Source organism: Lacerta agilis, chromosome 16, assembly GCF_009819535.1.
Source record: "Lacerta agilis isolate rLacAgi1 chromosome 16, rLacAgi1.pri, whole genome shotgun sequence".
Taxonomy (NCBI): domain Eukaryota; kingdom Metazoa; phylum Chordata; class Lepidosauria; order Squamata; family Lacertidae; genus Lacerta; species Lacerta agilis.
In genome coordinates this window covers 20659911-20676930 of record NC_046327.1, presented here as the reverse complement: position 1 = coordinate 20676930, position 17020 = coordinate 20659911, and the positions used below count along the sequence as shown (strand labels likewise).

At 41.5% G+C, this 17020-nt stretch overlaps 1 protein-coding gene across 1 annotated transcript in view; it reads left to right on the top strand.

The window, feature by feature from the left end:
- The window catches only part of TNKS (tankyrase), a 67646-nt gene extending 51320 nt beyond the window's left edge, over nt 1-16326 (top strand). The window contains exons 15-27 of the mRNA XM_033173974.1: nt 257-422; nt 4590-4809; nt 5007-5116; nt 6031-6219; nt 6949-7186; nt 8103-8185; nt 8448-8568; nt 9155-9252; nt 10610-10684; nt 11927-12032; nt 13189-13375; nt 14066-14222; nt 15869-16326. Of these exons, the coding sequence (XP_033029865.1) occupies nt 257-422; nt 4590-4809; nt 5007-5116; nt 6031-6219; nt 6949-7186; nt 8103-8185; nt 8448-8568; nt 9155-9252; nt 10610-10684; nt 11927-12032; nt 13189-13375; nt 14066-14222; nt 15869-15955 (1837 nt within the window). The 3' untranslated portion in view covers nt 15956-16326. The remainder of the gene's footprint in view (nt 1-256; nt 423-4589; nt 4810-5006; nt 5117-6030; nt 6220-6948; nt 7187-8102; nt 8186-8447; nt 8569-9154; nt 9253-10609; nt 10685-11926; nt 12033-13188; nt 13376-14065; nt 14223-15868) is intronic.
- The last annotated feature ends 694 nt before the right edge of the window (nt 16327-17020 follow it).

Below are 17020 nucleotides of genomic sequence, written 5' to 3'. Positions count from 1 at the left end.
AAGTGAGATGAGCTACATACCACATAGTTGCCTTTGACTGGACTTAACCGACCAGGGGTCATTTACCTATTTTACCTTTACATTTTTATTAAATGTGTATAATTTTTAAGGTTTGAAGGTCTATCACTTGTCAGAGACAGTTAATGTCATCATTTGGAAAATAAGAATGCTGATTTATCTTGAAGGATAACTACAATTTTTACTTACTTCTAGATCCTGACATATTAAATGCTGACATGTTTCTTTCTTTGATTAGTGGCTTAGTGCCTCTCCACAATGCTTGTTCATATGGACACTATGAAGTGGCAGAGTTATTGGTGAGACACGGGGCATCTGTCAACGTCGCAGATCTGTGGAAGTTCACACCACTACATGAAGCAGCAGCAAAGGGAAAATATGAAATATGCAAGCTCCTTTTAAAAGTATGCAACTTACAATTTCTTTAGACTTTTGAAGATGTGAGAAAGAGCTGAGTAATAGCAGGGCTTTATGTTTTAAGAAATGGGGATCAGCTTCAACATCCAGCCTGACGATGAGTTCTAGAGAATGTGCTTACCAGTTGTGACATTTTGTCTGTTCTAATAAAATTTCAAAATCCAACTGGATTTTGAAATTTTTTGACTTGAATTTTCTTCTACTAAAGAGCCTTCATCTAATGGAACCTGTGGCATGTGGTACCGCATGCAATGTTTTTGAGCTGGACTATAGTTCAGTTGGTAGAGCATGAGTCTCTTAATCTGAGAGTTGTGGGTTCAAGCCACATGTTGGGCAAAAGATTCCTGCATTGCAGGGGGTAGGGCTGAGCGATATCAGCTTTGCAACATCGCGGTGTGTCGCCAGCCAAACATTGTGGTTTGGCGATATACCGCGATGTTGAAAAAACAAGATGCATTGGCCTCTGCCCACGAGACACCAGGTGAAACTGACGCAGCTCTCACCTTGAAAGATGAGGTGGTTTCATCCAGGCTCTTGGGCTGGGACAATGCAGCTTGTTTATGCCACTCAGCTGGGAGGAGGGAACATTCCCCACTCCAGCTGAGACAGCCCTGGTGTTCTCCCCGCTTGCCCATGAGTGGGCGGAGCATCGGGGCTCCTTTAACTGCTTGCTGTGGGGAGTGGCAACCTTTAACTTCTCAACTGAGGCAAGGGGAGCTGCACACTCTTCAGTCAAGCAGTTTAAAGATGCAGGAAGAGGAACAAAGTGTATCAGCGCCTCACCGATACAGCTTGTTTATCCCTCTCGGTCATATGATGGCAGAGTGGCTTGGCGGTTTCACTCAGCGGTATATTGCTGGTGAAACCGCCGCCACTCCTGAGTCCCTCTGCTAGCAGCGCCTGTTGGAGGAAGGAATTCTTTACTCCCTCCAGCGGATGCTGCTAGCAGAGGGACTCGGGAGCGGTGGCAGTTTCACCAGCAATATACCACTGAGTGAAACCAACATCTGTTCCTCCTACCGCTCCTGAGTGATATATTGATAAATCACCCAGGCCTAGCAGGGGGTTGAACTAGATTACCCTTGTGGTCCCTTCCAACTCTGGGATTTCATGATTCTATGAAAATAAGATCAGAAATGATAATAAAAATTAAAATTACATAATTAATACAATTGCATTTTTACTTATAGGTTAGACATGGTACTCTTCTTCAGATTTAAAGGCTGCCCCCCGTTTTGCGGGGGTTATGTTCCAAGCCCAGTGTGCATTGATGAAATCACACATAATTGAAACCCATTGAAAAACCCTGCAAACACCCCGATCCGCCACCATTCCGCTCATTTAGTGATGTTTCAATGGTGTCTTTATGACGTTTCCAGGTCACTTCTGGGTTCGGCGCAATGCGTGTATACACACTCACGCGCACATGGGGCTGCCTGTAATAGTATCTCTGCAAACTAGCATAACTTTGCAAATAAAATCAGTAGTTTATATATGCAGCATGCCATGGAAAAATCTGAACTCATAATTCCTGGTTTCTAATTCATTGAATGTTAGCTCCAATAATTAGGACAAATTGTTATGCTCTTAGCAGAAGTGGTTCCTTCTACAACTTAGTTGAGTTTTTCTCCCTTTCTTCCCCCTCACCTTTATCTTTATCTGATAAAGGTCATGTATCACTCAAATTGCCACCATTGTGAAAACAATTTGAGTCCTTTACTGGTGTTTCATAGGTTTGACTCTGGACTTAAAAAGGAAATTGCTCTTTATGTCTGCAGAAAGATATGCATTGCATCAAAGCCTTCCCTCCAGAGTCCATAAAATGTTAAAATTTCCTTTTGTTAAACTTAATGCCACAACTTTGACTTCACTGTGTTAAAATGATCATGTACAAGTCCACCATTTTGCTTCAAATGGTTTCCAATATAAGCATCACTTTTCTCCCACTTGTCTCTTGTGGGGAGCCATCTGAAGCTCTTTTTTCTCAGCAAAGAAAGGGGTGTCACCCACCCTGCACCAGTTATATAGTATTGCTGGATTGCTGACCATGTGAATGGGTTCTACATCTTTGTTATCCCCACAGCTTGTGGAGGAGCAGACTTAGGTGCTCATAATGAACACCTGTTTGGGGCTATTTTTGCAGGAGGAATCAGCTTAGTAGGGGAGGGAGTGGCCCTTCCTGGACCTCACCCATCAAATTATCAAGATAATTATTTACAATGTGAAGTTGTGCCTGCAGCTGTCAACATCTAGTTCTGCACTGCTGTGAAGCAATTTCAGAGCAAGGACAGGATTTTCTCTTTGAAAAATCACAACACCTGTAGTCAGACTTGTGGCTAACTGATTAATATTTTTTCACGGGCTTCTCACAGTTTCCATGGTATCAGCATTTCTGTTCTGGAAAGTCTCTACCCACAAGCCATTATTTTTTGTATTTTTAAAGGAAAGTCTTCAGGAAGGTAGTATGAAAATTATAAAATCTGCTTTTGCTACTGGGCCTATTTGGGGAGAATTGATAATTTTAAAGAAGACGCAATCAAAATAATTACAAAACCTTTTCTTCCTTTCTCTTTCCTCCTTCCTTTTCTTTGAGTTATATGTAGAACAAATCATTTAGTGAAGATACTCATCTTGTAAGGACTCATAATGCTATTTTCCTGAAATGGTGGGGGATATCCCTTTTTGGGTTGCACCTTCCACTCGCTTCAGAAGGCAGGGCTATGTAATTTACTTTGCATGAGAGAGAGAGAGCACCCCTCCCAGTTTTCAGTCCTGCCTACTCCTGGAGATGGGCTCAGGCAATGTTTGTGCCTTCCGCCATTTTCTATTTCTGATTTTATTCTGTTTGCCTTGCCTTCCTCCCAGCTAACCTGCCCTGCCCTGAGAAGAGGGATGGGTGTGTGTGTCTTGGCTTGGAGATCTCCCTGAGAGGCAATATAGAAAGACATCAGGGCATCTTATCACCAGAAAGATGATAGACCAGTGCTATTGTTAGACTTGTCCAAAGATCGATTTGAAAGAGCATTATCAAGTTGCTGCCAGAGCTTTGGCTTGTTGTCATCAACTGCTCAGGGAACAAAGTTCCCTCAATTGGACATTTTGCTTGGTTCTTGATGCACACCTTTGTTTGGGGGGTGACTAGTCACATGCAATGAAGTGTGACTAGAGCTGCAGCCAGGACCAGTTCATTTTCTTCCTAATGAGCTATTTAATCTGGTTAAAAGATGTAAAATAAGTAAATGGATTAAAGAAGAGAGAAGATTTAGTTGTGTTGCAGTGTACACATTTCAAGCCACCAGAATCTCATGGTTTAAGTACTGTATTTAAAGGAGATTCTCTTCGCTTGTGCTGTGATAAAACACAAGGAAGTGAATGCTTAGATCTTCCAACAAAGGGTATTTGGGTGTTTATAAGGATATGTGTTTGTAAAAGGGAATATTGAGAAGATAAGAATGACAGCAGCGGATTGAGTTTTGGATTTTAAGCTTTTCCTATGATACTTCTGAAAGAGAGAGTGGTGAGCTTCAAGGCAGAATAACGTAATGCTCAACCACAGTGCTAATCTTAGGCTTAAGAAATGAATAACAGAATAATTTATTGAGTAGTGAGGGAAAATGCATCTCTTTATCTTGAATGTGTGGTATATGTTAAAATACGTTTGCCCACATATTCTCTACTGGCATATACTATTAAATACATTAGGGTCTGTTTTAAGTAACACCTGCTGGTATTTATATACAGTGGTACCTCAGGTTACAGACGCTTCAGGTTACAGACTCCGCTAACCCAGAAATAGTATCTCGGGTTAAGAAGTTTGCTTCAGGTTGAGAACAGAAATCGTGTGGCGTCAGTGGGAGGCCCCATTAGCTAATGTGGTACCTCAGGTTAAGAACAGACCTCCAGAACAAATTAAGTTCTTAACCCGAGGTACCACTGTATTCTTTCTTTTGGTACTGCATTACTTTAATATAGCATTAGAGGGGTATACACTATTAGTTGCACTCTTGAGTAGAGCTATTTTGGTTTTACTTATCTAGAAATATTAAACTGTAAACAGTTCTGTTTTGGGGTCCTGTGGGGAGGGTGAAGGAATCAGAATCTTAGCCACCCTGCATTTTATTTCTGCTAGTAAACAGTAGAAATGTTGTTTATAGCATGGAGCAGATCCAACAAAAAAGAACAGAGATGGCAACACACCTCTAGACCTCGTGAAGGAGGGAGACACAGATATACAGGACCTGCTGCGAGGTGATGCAGCTTTGTTGGATGCTGCCAAGAAGGGCTGCCTGGCACGAGTTCAGAAATTGTGTTCTCCAGAAAACATCAATTGCCGAGATACCCAGGGACGAAACTCAACTCCACTGCATCTTGCTGGTAAGTGGTTTGTCAGGCTTTCTTTATCACAGCCACATAATTTATTTACCAAAAAATTGTCTTGGAAACGGTCCCAGCTATTTAAAGAATCGTACATGAATGCAGCAGGAAGTGAGAGGTTCTCCATTAAAAATACAAGTGATTTTTTTCTATTAACCGCTAGATGTTCCATTGATGCTTTGTTTTTCTTCATAAAGCCGGTTACAATAATTTGGAAGTTGCTGAGTATCTTCTGGAGCATGGTGCTGATGTCAACGCTCAAGATAAAGGAGGATTAATTCCACTACACAATGCAGCATCCTATGGGGTAAGCATTATTCATTAATGTATAGATTTTCAAGACTCTTATTCCACCTTGCTGTAGAATAATCAAGGCACCTTACAATGCAAAAAACAGAAAAGAGCAATAAATAATAACAGCAATAAATAATAAAGAAAACAATCTATACCCCCAAATAAGGTGCAGCAGCAATATACTATAAAAGCTTGCTAAAACTGGTACAGGTGTAGAGTATATTGGTAGCTTCTAATTACCGCAGTTTCCCCTTTAAGTGGAAAGCCTGTCGGATGGGAAACAGAAATGTCTTTCCAGGACTGTTAATTGAAATAGGGTGAATAGACCATTTTTACTGAAACTGTTCCCTGCATGCATATAGCTATTTGATAAGCTGGGGGTGAGAATTCAGCACATTTTTGCACCTGGCCAAAAATCTGAGCAGCAGGGGAATGATAAGATTATTTGCACGATGCGGCAGAAAAATGCACATGACTGTTTCTAGTGATCACATGACTACCATGATAAGTTACCCCTTGGTAAATAGTCATCAATATTTACCAGTGGATTGGTGAAATCCAGATCAAAGTATAAGGGGAGGACAAGTTCCTCGGAAAATCCTACCTTATATGCAATCAATAAGCAAGGCTTTTTCAATTTCTTCTGTTCCCATCTTCCTATGTAGAAATGGAAAAAGGCTTCCTTATTGATTGCAACTAAGAAATGTCCACTTTAGGGAAACTCCAGATAACTGAACAACTGCAGGAGCCTCAGTATACTGCAAGTGTGTTAAGGAGTTTCCAGCACTTAATACGTCCATCCATCCAAGACTTATAAATGCATAACCAATCATTTAAGAAGGCTTTCTTTTGCACTTCCTTTATGAGTGATGCCTGCTTGCTATTCTATTCTCTCTTTTTTATCTCTCTCTCTTGCCCCGCTGGCAGCATGTGGATATAGCAGCTTTGCTGATTAAGTACAATACCTGCGTAAATGCCACAGATAAATGGGCATTTACACCACTGCATGAAGCAGCACAAAAAGGAAGGACGCAGCTGTGTGCCCTACTTCTAGCTCACGGAGCAGATCCAACGATGAAGAACCAAGAAGGACAGACACCTTTGGATTTAGCTACAGTAAGTCCATTTTGAAAAAGAAACAGCAGTTATTTCTATGCCGCAGGTCACTAACTAGTACAATGGCATGCTCTTTACTTAATCAGCCACATTTCTGTTAAGGAGCTCAGGGTGGCGGATGTAAAGTTGGTCCAATTTTATCCCCTCAACCACCTTGCGAGGTCAGGTAGACCTCTCAGTGAGTTTCAAGACTAAGTAGAGACATGAGCCTACTTCCCTCCAGCCCAAATCCAGCACATTATTCATTACACAACATTGACCGTTGTATCAGAATTCTCTTGTTTTACATCAAGAGCAGGCAGAACTATGAATCTTGTACAGATTGTGCATCTTTGTTTGTAAACCCATCATTTCGTCCAGGCAAATTCACGATGTGTTCATTCATTTGGTTACTACTGAGCGATTGCTTTCCGCCTTAAATTAGATTTTGATCCTGCTCCTTGAACTTTTATATTGAACTTTGAAAACCAAGTGACGGCACCTGAAATGTGAACATGTGTAAAAATAATCTTCTCACAGTTTCGAAACAGCGGAACTTAATGCTTCCAAATTTTGTGTCCTGAGGCTGATGGTATTTAACATTCACAAGTAGATGCCAGTTTAAAGAACAGCTCGGAAATTGAAATACAAATGATCTAATCAGGGTACATCTTCAAGAAACAATTGAACGCTGGTTCTATTTTTAAAAATATATATATATATATATATATGTGATGTTCTTGTTTTCAGGCTGATGATATTCGAGCCTTGCTGATAGATGCGATGCCTCCAGAGGCCTTGCCAACCTGCTTTAAACCTCAGGCTACTGTTGTTAGTGCCTCTATCATTTCGCCAGCATCAACTCCGTCCTGTCTCTCTGCTGCCAGCAGCATAGACAACCTTGCAGGACCTCTGGCAGAAATAGCAGTGGGAGGGGCATCCAATGCCGGTGATGGAGCAGCAGGAACAGAAAGAAAAGAAGGAGAAGGTAAGTTTGCTGACAGTGCAAAACACTCAGGCTACAATCCTGTGCAGGCTGACTAGGAAGTGAGCTCCCTGGTACCTAGTGGGACTTCTTTATATTTATTCATAAAAATATTTACATATTGCTGTATCACAAAAATGTATCAAAGCGGTTTACGACAGTAAAAACAAATATATGTAGGATTGCACTGTGACAACTGTAATCTCTCGCATTATCCTAATAAGTTTGCTTCATCATGTTGTCCAACTGTAAAATAAATTAGTGTCTTGGGATTTGCTTTAATCAAATGAAATTTCATTTTGAATCAGTAATCTTCCTGACTTTTTGTTAGCAATTGATCCTCTGGTTTTTAAAAAAATATTTTAAATTAATGAAAGGTGTGTTCTGTTTCTTTCTTTCTGCCTATAGTGGAAGCTTGACTTGTAGAAAGGAATACATGAAAATATAACCGAAGTTGTAAGGCTTTAGAAATAGTGATGACTGTTAAGAGGGGATTAATATGTTTGTGTAGTTTAACTACTAACAGTTGTGAGTGGCCTCCTCATGTGAGTGATGCAATATCATAGGGTGATACTGATAGAAAAGCAGGCAGGGAGCATTGAATATTCTCTAGCATTAACCTATGCCTAACAGTTTAAATGTCACAAACTGTGAATCAAAGCTTCTGAACCTGTTTTGGAATCCACTTTGTAAAAAAACAAAACACCTCAGCAGAAAAACACTTACGGTAGTCTTCATCTGAATTGCTTAATAATTCTTCATATTTAGATTCCTCCCCCTCAATCTACTTTCAATGAAAGTTTTCTCAAAGTTAGTTTTTGCATTTTAAAATTGCATTTTGCAATCGATGTTTGGTAGATTGTTCAGTATGTGTTTGCATCCTCTTGTGAAAAATACACTGCTGTGTCTCTGATTGTAGTTGTTGGACTTGACATGAACATCAGTCAGTTCCTAAAGAGTCTTGGTCTGGAACATCTTCGGGATATCTTTGAAACAGAACAGGTAAGATTTCCTGCTTGCTCCAAAGTAGTGTTCCACTATTTTTTAGTCTTATAATACACCTAGAATATTAGGAGATAATTGGCTAAGATTGGAGGAACTGTGCAGCTAGTTTTGTGTGTGATGGGGCCTTTGGACTTTAATTTCCAATCAGCATTTGATAGTTTTACTTTCCCATTTATTTCAGTAAGGGCAAATCAGTAAAAAAGGCAGACCCCTGTCCTAATGTAAAATATTTTTTTTTGTTCTTTTCTGTGCTTCTCAGATTACCTTGGATGTACTGGCAGACATGGGACACGAGGAGCTGAAAGAAATTGGCATCAATGCCTATGGGCATCGTCATAAGTTGATAAAGGGTGTAGAGAGACTTCTAGGTGGGCAGCAAGGTGAGTCTGCTAAAGCATCCTGCAACGAAATCAATTGGAGCTTTGTCTATAAACAGTAAGCTCCATCCTTCGTACACTATAGAAATCTTTCAGGAAGGTCCTTAGGTAATGAGTGATCTATTCATTTTTGTAGCCTAATCTGCTAGAGAACCTCAGGCTTGAGCACAGCAGTTTTGCCTGATGGACTTGAAGGCAACAAAGAAAAGAGCACCAGAATAAAATATAAAACCTTTTAAAAAACGCAAGTGAAATGAGAGGGTTTTATCTTCATGCCTAAGTCATGGCCCCAATCTCAAACAAAATCAAGCTATTCCTGTTGCCATTGTGCCGGAAGCGCCGCTTGTCACCAACCCTTCCCATGTGACATCACCATCCCCCCTTCCAAACTGCAATTCCTCTTATGCTCCTGTCCCAAGGAATCACCTTGGTATTTCCAAGGCCCTTTCTCTTAACAGTGGTCAGGGAGTCAGCATGTTACACGAACTTGGCTAAGGTCTTGTGCAGTATGTATTATCAAGAGAACTGAGGGCTGTAGAATACTTGTAGAATGAATACAGTATTTCCATGTGTATGTTCTATTTTTCAGGCACCAATCCTTATTTGACTTTTCACTGTGTCAGCCAGGGAACTATACTTATAGACCTTGCTCCTGATGACAAAGAGTATCAATCTGTGGAAGAAGAGGTAATTATATCTGTAAAGACATTTGGGAATGACTCATTCGTGAATGTATTAAACTTCTTAAGGGTGCTTCCACACCACATAGAGAACTGAAAGTTGGTGATCACCTGATCGTTCAATAAAGGGACTAGTAATTTAATTTACTAATTACCAAAACCTTCTGAAATTGGTACTTTATACCTCTCTGTTGCAGTGTGGGACAAGAAATAATTTCCTGAAAGACACAAGTAGTCCAACATAGAGCAACACATGGGGATGGAAGGTTGTGGCGTAAAATTTGGTTTCTCCCTTTATACACTTGAATCCATCTTTTACTGGAGGAAAATTCCATTGGCAGACTGGAGCCTATCTATGTTTGTAAATACAGTTTGTATTGTGCTGATAGAGATGCAAAATATCCTAGGGTTAATTTTGTACCCCGTTTCCAAAACCTGCGTAGTTGTACTTTAAACATGCCGTGGCTTAGGGCTATGTTGGATGCTTTGTGTTTCTCACTGTCTAGAGATAAAATGAGCGTTCCTAATTACTATGTCTGTGTTTTAAATGCCCCAAACGCTAAGGCTGCTGGATAACTTCTTGTTGTTAATACATTTGTAGCTGGAGTCAGTCAGGGACCTGCCCTCCTAGGCCAGGTAGAAAAAGCCCTGCTAGGCAGGGAGCAGGTCTTCCAGGATGCACAGCCAAGACGGTCTCTAGATATGAAAAAGAAAGAATTCCTTCTGTGAATAAAAGTTTATCTACCCACTCCCAACAAGGTTACAGGGGAGCAAGTAGTGGTATGCCTGATAAGGCTTCTCAGTGCCCATAACTCAGTGCAAGTTCTCATTCACTAAAGGGAAACAGTATTCAACCCTTTATCTGTTGTGCTCATCTGGTTAGATGCCCTTACAGCTGCACAAGGGGTTGAATCTTGTTGGGAGCAGTTAGGAGCTTGTATTCATTGAAGGAGTTCCATGAAATGAGGATGGGGGCAACTCAAAAGCATGCCTCCTTTCCAGATTATACTGGGCATCGAGCAGGTGAATGGGAAAGTTCCTTCTCTGTAACAAAGAAGATTGTGGGCATCACTATCTCTTATTCATTCTTTTACTGAAGAAGAAGAAAATGCAGAAATGCCCACCTTTCTCTTTTCCATTGCTGCCTCCTTCCTCAGAAGGATAAGAAGAAGAGCAAGAATGGTTTATTCAGAGCTTGCCTCTCTCGGCTGGGGAGATAAACACTGCTTCTGTATTTGTTCACCCTCCACCCAGTCACAGAACGTAAAAGGCAATAGATGTAAACACCAGATTAAGATGCGGGCAGTATTTCTGAGATGTCCCCTTCTGGGTGTCTTACTGTATACCAATTGACTGTTTTACAGATGCAGAGTACCATCAGGGAACACAGAGATGGTGGCAATGCTGGGGGGATCTTCAACAGGTATAATGTCATCAGGGTAAGTTTCAAGGACTTTGAAAGCCTTCATATGAAACAGCTACCAATTTTGCTGATAAAGAAATCCTTGCCTAGCAGGATAGACTAGAGGACCCTTAGGTCCTCTTAACTAAAGCGATCGCAGGAATGGATGGAGTACTGGGGAGAATTTGAGCAGCAGCTTTGAACAGAAAGCTTTTACATTACTGTTTATACTGACCTTTTAGACTGGGGACCATAATTAAGGAAGCAGGTGAAAAGGGAGCACAAGTAGGTGGTTTAGTTTAGCCATTTATTCACAAGGCTAATATATTTCCAGTTCAGGATCTTCATAAGTAATCACACCCAGTGCTCCTTCTGGCCTTATTTCAGTTGTGTCTTGTGACCAGGCACCCCCAACCTTCAGCCCTCCAGATGTTTTGGACTACAATTCCCATCACCCCTGACCACTGGTCCTGTTGGCTAGGGATCATGGGAGTTGTAGGCCAAAACATCTGGAGGGCCGCAGGTTGGGAGAAGCCAGTTCAATGGTGCTCATTTCCCATATCAAAGAGTGCTTGTTGCTCCTGCTTTCTCCGCTTTAAAGGAAAGAGAGCTGCAGCAGCAGCCTTTGAAACCTGGTGGAATAATGTTGCCATATGCCTTTTCTCCCTGGGGCCAAATGTGTTTTGGTCCAAGCCATTTCTTCTCTGAATTATACTACATTGTATTTAATCTACTAACGTATATTCTCCAGAGAGTGTTAAGTATTTCTATTCTGGAGGAATCGTGGGTGAAGCTACGGCTTGTTATACAAGGCTACAAAAGGGGATTATTATTATTATTATTATTATTATTATTATTATTATTATTATTACAATGATGTAGTAGTCTATGGGTTGGATCCAGATTTACATTCTGTGAACATAATGGCTCCTTTTGTTTGTGCACATTACCCAAATTCAACAGAGGCTCCCACTGGAGGAAGGATGGGGGGAGGCAGTTTTCACCAGTTCCTGCTGCAGCTCTGAATATCACTTCCCCTTCCTTTTCTCTGGAGCGCCTTTTCATGGGATTGCAGGAAAAATTACCTCTCCTTTCTTTCATTCAGTGGAGTGTCATATAACGAGAGCCAGCCATAGGATCTCCCTTATATTTAGTAATACTGTTTTCTTTTATTTAAGGTAATCCCACATATTTTTAAAAAGTCAGTTTATATGGAAATATTTTCTCTGGAGTTCTGTTCCTCTGGTTCAGTTATTGCTTATCTTGTATCCTTCTAAAGATTCAAAAGGTGGTGAATAAGAAGCTGAGGGAGAGATTCTGTCATAGACAGAAAGAAGTCTCAGAAGAAAACCATAACCACCACAATGAACGCATGCTATTTCATGGTGAGTAGCCTTGCCTCATCTAGTCATCTAGTCCAGGCATCCTCAAACTTGGCCCTTCAGATGTTTTTGGCCTACAACTCCCATGATCCCTAGCTAGCAGGACCAGTAGTCAGGGATGATGGGAATTGTAGTCTCAAAACATCTGGAGGGCTGAGTTTGAGGAAGCCTGATCTAGTCCAACCCCTTGAAATGCAGGAATCTCAGCTAGTTCATATATGACAGATGGTAATCCAACTTCTGCTTAAAAACCTCCAAGGAAGGAGAGTCCACTGCCTCTCGTAGGAGTCTGTTCCACTGTCAAACAGCTCTTATTTCAGAAAGTTCTTCCTGATGTTTCATCAGAATTTCCTTTCTTGTAACTTGAATCCATAAATTGTGTTTTTGTTCCCTTTGGGCTCTATCCAGTGTTAGTCATACACACAACAGGCCCATTGAAATTAATGGACATTAATTTTCTGTTTGGACATCATTTGTTGACCGCCAGTTCTTCCTAGATTAGTTAAAAGTAGGGTGCCAGCAAACGGTGGAAGAGGCACTCTACCACTGGAGTCAAAGGAGCTTGCCAAAGATTCTGGAGAGTTTAACAAATGTTACTGCTCATTGGTGCCCACAGTATAAGGAAATACCTTTGCAGATGTTGAAAAGGACCAGAAGCCCATGTTGGTGCTGGTGGTATTCAGAGATTTCCTATATGCCCCTGGCAGTCTCTATCAGAGAAAGGGATTGGTTGAGCCTTAGTATTAGTCATGCAGTATGAATGACTATATTTATATTGTACAAGTGGGGGGCCGGGTAGAGAACAGCCTTCCTTCTTTCTGTGCAAACAAGCCCAAACTCTTTCCAACACCAGTGGTTTGTCCAACAACTTAATCAGTAGAAATGCAGAACTCTGGCTGTAAGTGGTAGTGCTATCTAATCCCATAGAATGGCTTACAAAGCTACACAGCTTTGTTTTTATGTATATTCAGCAATATTTGAAGTAGGGAGCTTGCCATTTCCTCGTATATATGGAAATCATAAATATGTACTTGAAAATCTCCAGTGCAGTTTCTTACCCATTTGTGCATTGCTTCCGAATTTGATTTGATTAATTTGCATTTGAACATGGAGGCTTTATACCACATGCATAAGCAACGTGTTTTATGTTATGTTCCAGGGTCCCCTTTTATAAATGCTATTATTCACAAAGGATTTGATGAAAGGCACGCATACATTGGAGGCATGTTTGGAGCTGGGATTTACTTTGCAGAAAATTCCTCTAAAAGTAACCAATACGTATATGGAATTGGGGGAGGCACAGGTTGCCCCACGCATAAAGACAGATCATGCTACATCTGCCACAGGTGGGTTTCTGGTGACCTGCATCACCCCGTCAGCCAAATGTAATGTTTCTTTTTATTTAAGAGTTCTTGGGAGGAAAAATGCTGGTTGAACATCAAACTGGAAATAGAAGGAAATGCTTTAAGCTTGTCAGGTCTTTCACCTGGAGAAATGTTTCTGTTGTGCACACTGATAAATTCACTGTTGATAACAAAGTTTTGGCTTCACTGCCACTTTGGCCATCGTCCAACATGCAAGTAGACATAGCTTGAGGAGCTAGTTATTGACAAAGGACCTTCATCAGATCTGCTGTTTAGCTATGCCTGCTTTCCTAGGTTAGCCATCTTACTTCTCCCTTCAGTCATGAATCCTGACACAGGGGAAATCTGCAGTAAAAATTTAGTCATGATGTGTCGTTGGCTAACCACTCTGAAGCCACGGGTTGTTGTTGGCTTGCTGGTTGTGGCTTTTCACACAAAGCAATTGGGCAGCATGTGAGAGCATGTTGCTTTTTCTAGCTAAACTGCGGTAAGCCAGAAAGCCTGGCTTATAATGTGCAAATGCAGCCTAAAATACAACTTTTGACTGCTCTAGGAACTTTGGGCATTCAAAATAAATAGCTTAAGAAGTTTCAGGTAGCTGCTCATCCCAAGCATTCCTTCTTTCCTGCTAGTGACATTACTTTGTTCATCTTGTTCTCCTCCCCCTTTCAGGCAAATGCTCTTTTGTCGTGTGACGTTGGGGAAATCCTTCTTGCAGTTTAGCACCATGAAAATGGCCCATGCCCCGCCTGGGCATCATTCAGTCATTGGCCGGCCAAGCGTCAATGGACTTGCATATGCTGAGTATGTTATCTATAGAGGAGAACAGGTAAGCAGTGTATGTGGTGCTTCAGTACAGCTGGATGATTGATGTGCTAATTGACTGTACCAGTCAACTGATGCGCACTGCCTATGTGTCACTAAAGTCCATCAGGGCTGCCTCATGCTTTGCACAGCAAGCTCATCCACTGAGTATACCGTCATGCTGTTTCCCACAGCACATTTACAGTTTGCTGTCTTGGTTGGCCAGGATATATATATAGATGTTTAAAGACACATGTGCCTTTCACGCTTCACAAAGCGGATGTGATTGCTACATGTTTCCTGCCACAAATACGTAAAGCATGGGTGGCAAACTAAGGCCCGGGGGCTGGATGCAGCCCAATCACCTTCTAAATCCGGCCCGCAGATGGTCCAGGAATCAGCATGTTTTTAACGAGTAGAATGTGTCCTTTTATTTAAAATGTATCTCTGGGTTATTTGTGGGGCCTGCCTGGTGTTTTTACCTGAGTCGAATGTGTGCTTTTATTTAAAATGCATCTCTGGGTTATTTGTGGGATATAGGAATTTGTTCATTCCCCCCCCCAAAAAAAAATTGTCCGGCCCCCCACAAGGTCTGAGGGACAGTGGACCAGCCCCCTGCTGAAAAAGTTTGCTGACCCCTGGCGTAAAGTGTGGTGCTTCCCTAATTAATTCTGATTTTCTTGTATGAGGATCAAGCCTCAACCCTGCCTGGTAACCCTAAAGGCTCCTAAAAGATCCAAATTGCTTTAAAATTCATGCAACAAGAGATATCTCTTTGCCACTGGAACATTTGAGCATTTACCTGTGGTTTAAAAAAAAACAAAACATTTCATTGGGTTTCATTCCATCCATTTCACTCATTCATATTCAGTGGCATTTTTAAAAGCCTCCCCCCAGAAAACCCTCTTTGGGCCAGACACTCCCCCTCTGTCTGATGATGCAATGTTGAAATTGGGTAACTTCCCTGTATTACCACCCTGAGCTCCTCAGAGGAAGGCTGGGGTATGAATGTGATAAATAAGTCCCAGCGTGCTGCTTGCAGGAGGCAAAATAGTGTCGCTCGTCTACCAGCTCTGAACATCGGACAGAAAAAAGACTCCAAGCTACTTGCTGGACCAGCAGCTGCCATTGTGGTGGATGCTTTAGAAAGCCTAACGTCTAAAACGTAGCTTTCAGTCTCCCATGCCCTTTTGACATTCAGTTCTTAATGCTCTGCCCTGTCTTTTTAATAGCACTTGTTCAGATGGTAGTTTCTTTCTGAAGAAAAGGGAGAGCTTAGGAACTGGCCTTGGGTGCGGGGGCTCCTGCTGCCTTTTGCAGGAGGGGGAAATGAGCAGCTGATAACTATGGTGGGCAGCATGGAGGGAACATCTTCCAGATATAGGATGCAATGTCTGGAGGGGTGGTGGATACCTTCTGAACACAGTGTTGCAGTGCACTGGAAAGGGTTTGTATTCTGTTGGAAGCCACCTGGAGTGGCTGAAGCAACCCAGCCAGATGTGCAGGTTACAAGTAATACTCTATCTATCTATCTATCTATCTATCATCAGCATCATAGGAAGGGGTGGAATAAGGAAGGGAAGCAACATGAAAGTGGACTGAAATGTGATTTCTTTCTGAACCTCTGAAATGCATTATTTTTTAAAATTATATTTATCTTCTTGTTCTTAGGCTTACCCCGAGTATCTGATTACATACCAAATTGTAAAGCCAGATACTCCCTCACAGACAGCAACGGCTGCAGAGCAGAAGACCTAGTAAATGCTGTTTTGGTGAAACAAATCAGATGACTTTAATAACTTAACGGACTGGATGGATGACATTAGTTTCAAAACATCAACGTTTTATGAAATGCTTGTCACCCTGGAACTAAGCTGTATGTGTTTTTATAAAGCATTGCTCTATAAACAGATGTGAGTAACGGATACGTACTCAATTGCTACTATTCCTTTTGAGGAAATGTTTACAAAGGTTTGCCTTGTAACAACATATCTCAGGCTCACTTTCCCTGCAGTTGCCATGTGTGTGACAACATCATTGCTTCAATCTGGGTAGTTTGGGAACATTATTTAACAAGCAGGGCTAGGTCAAGACCATGTTTTTAAAAATAAATTCTGATGCCACTGCTCTGGTTGTGTGATGTGTGCATAGCTTGTATTGAACCCATGCCGCCTTCTCAGAGTTGGTTGTCTTTTCGAAAAGTCCTTAGTTGGCTATTTATTTTACTTCCCCCCCCCCCCCCCGCACTGTGTTACGAAAATGAGCCAGGCCCTTCTTGAGGATATTTTTGCACAAAGTCAAGTTGACTAAAATCAATGAACAATGCAATAGGAATTTCTTGTCCAAGAAGGTGTTAGAGATCTAGTTCTTTGGTCTGGGATTCTTTTTGCACTTTTTATGAACTCTTCTTTTTTATGTTACTAGAAGCGTAGTTTCAGGGTAGAAACCCGTCCTTTTGACCCTCCCGAGTTCCTCTTTCGATAAGAGGAGTTCATACTAGTATTCATGTAGCAGCCTCATTTTAAAAATGCCCCTGTCCTTGAAATATATGAGTTACTTTGCTAGGATGAACACAAACGGATAAATCTGCCAGAGGAACCTGTGTTTAATGGCATGTTTCAGTCATGGCTTTCTCTTTGGAAAGAGATCAGGCAATGGGCCTTCAGTTCAGATACTCCCCTGCCTGTTCCTTCTGCCCATCCCATTGCCTCCATTCCAGTGCTTAACAACAGGAAGAAATGAGCAAGTGAACAAAAGCCCCAGTGGTTGTTTGAGCTTGACATCTCATGTACTTCTCTCCATGATAACAAGCCAGTAGGGGAG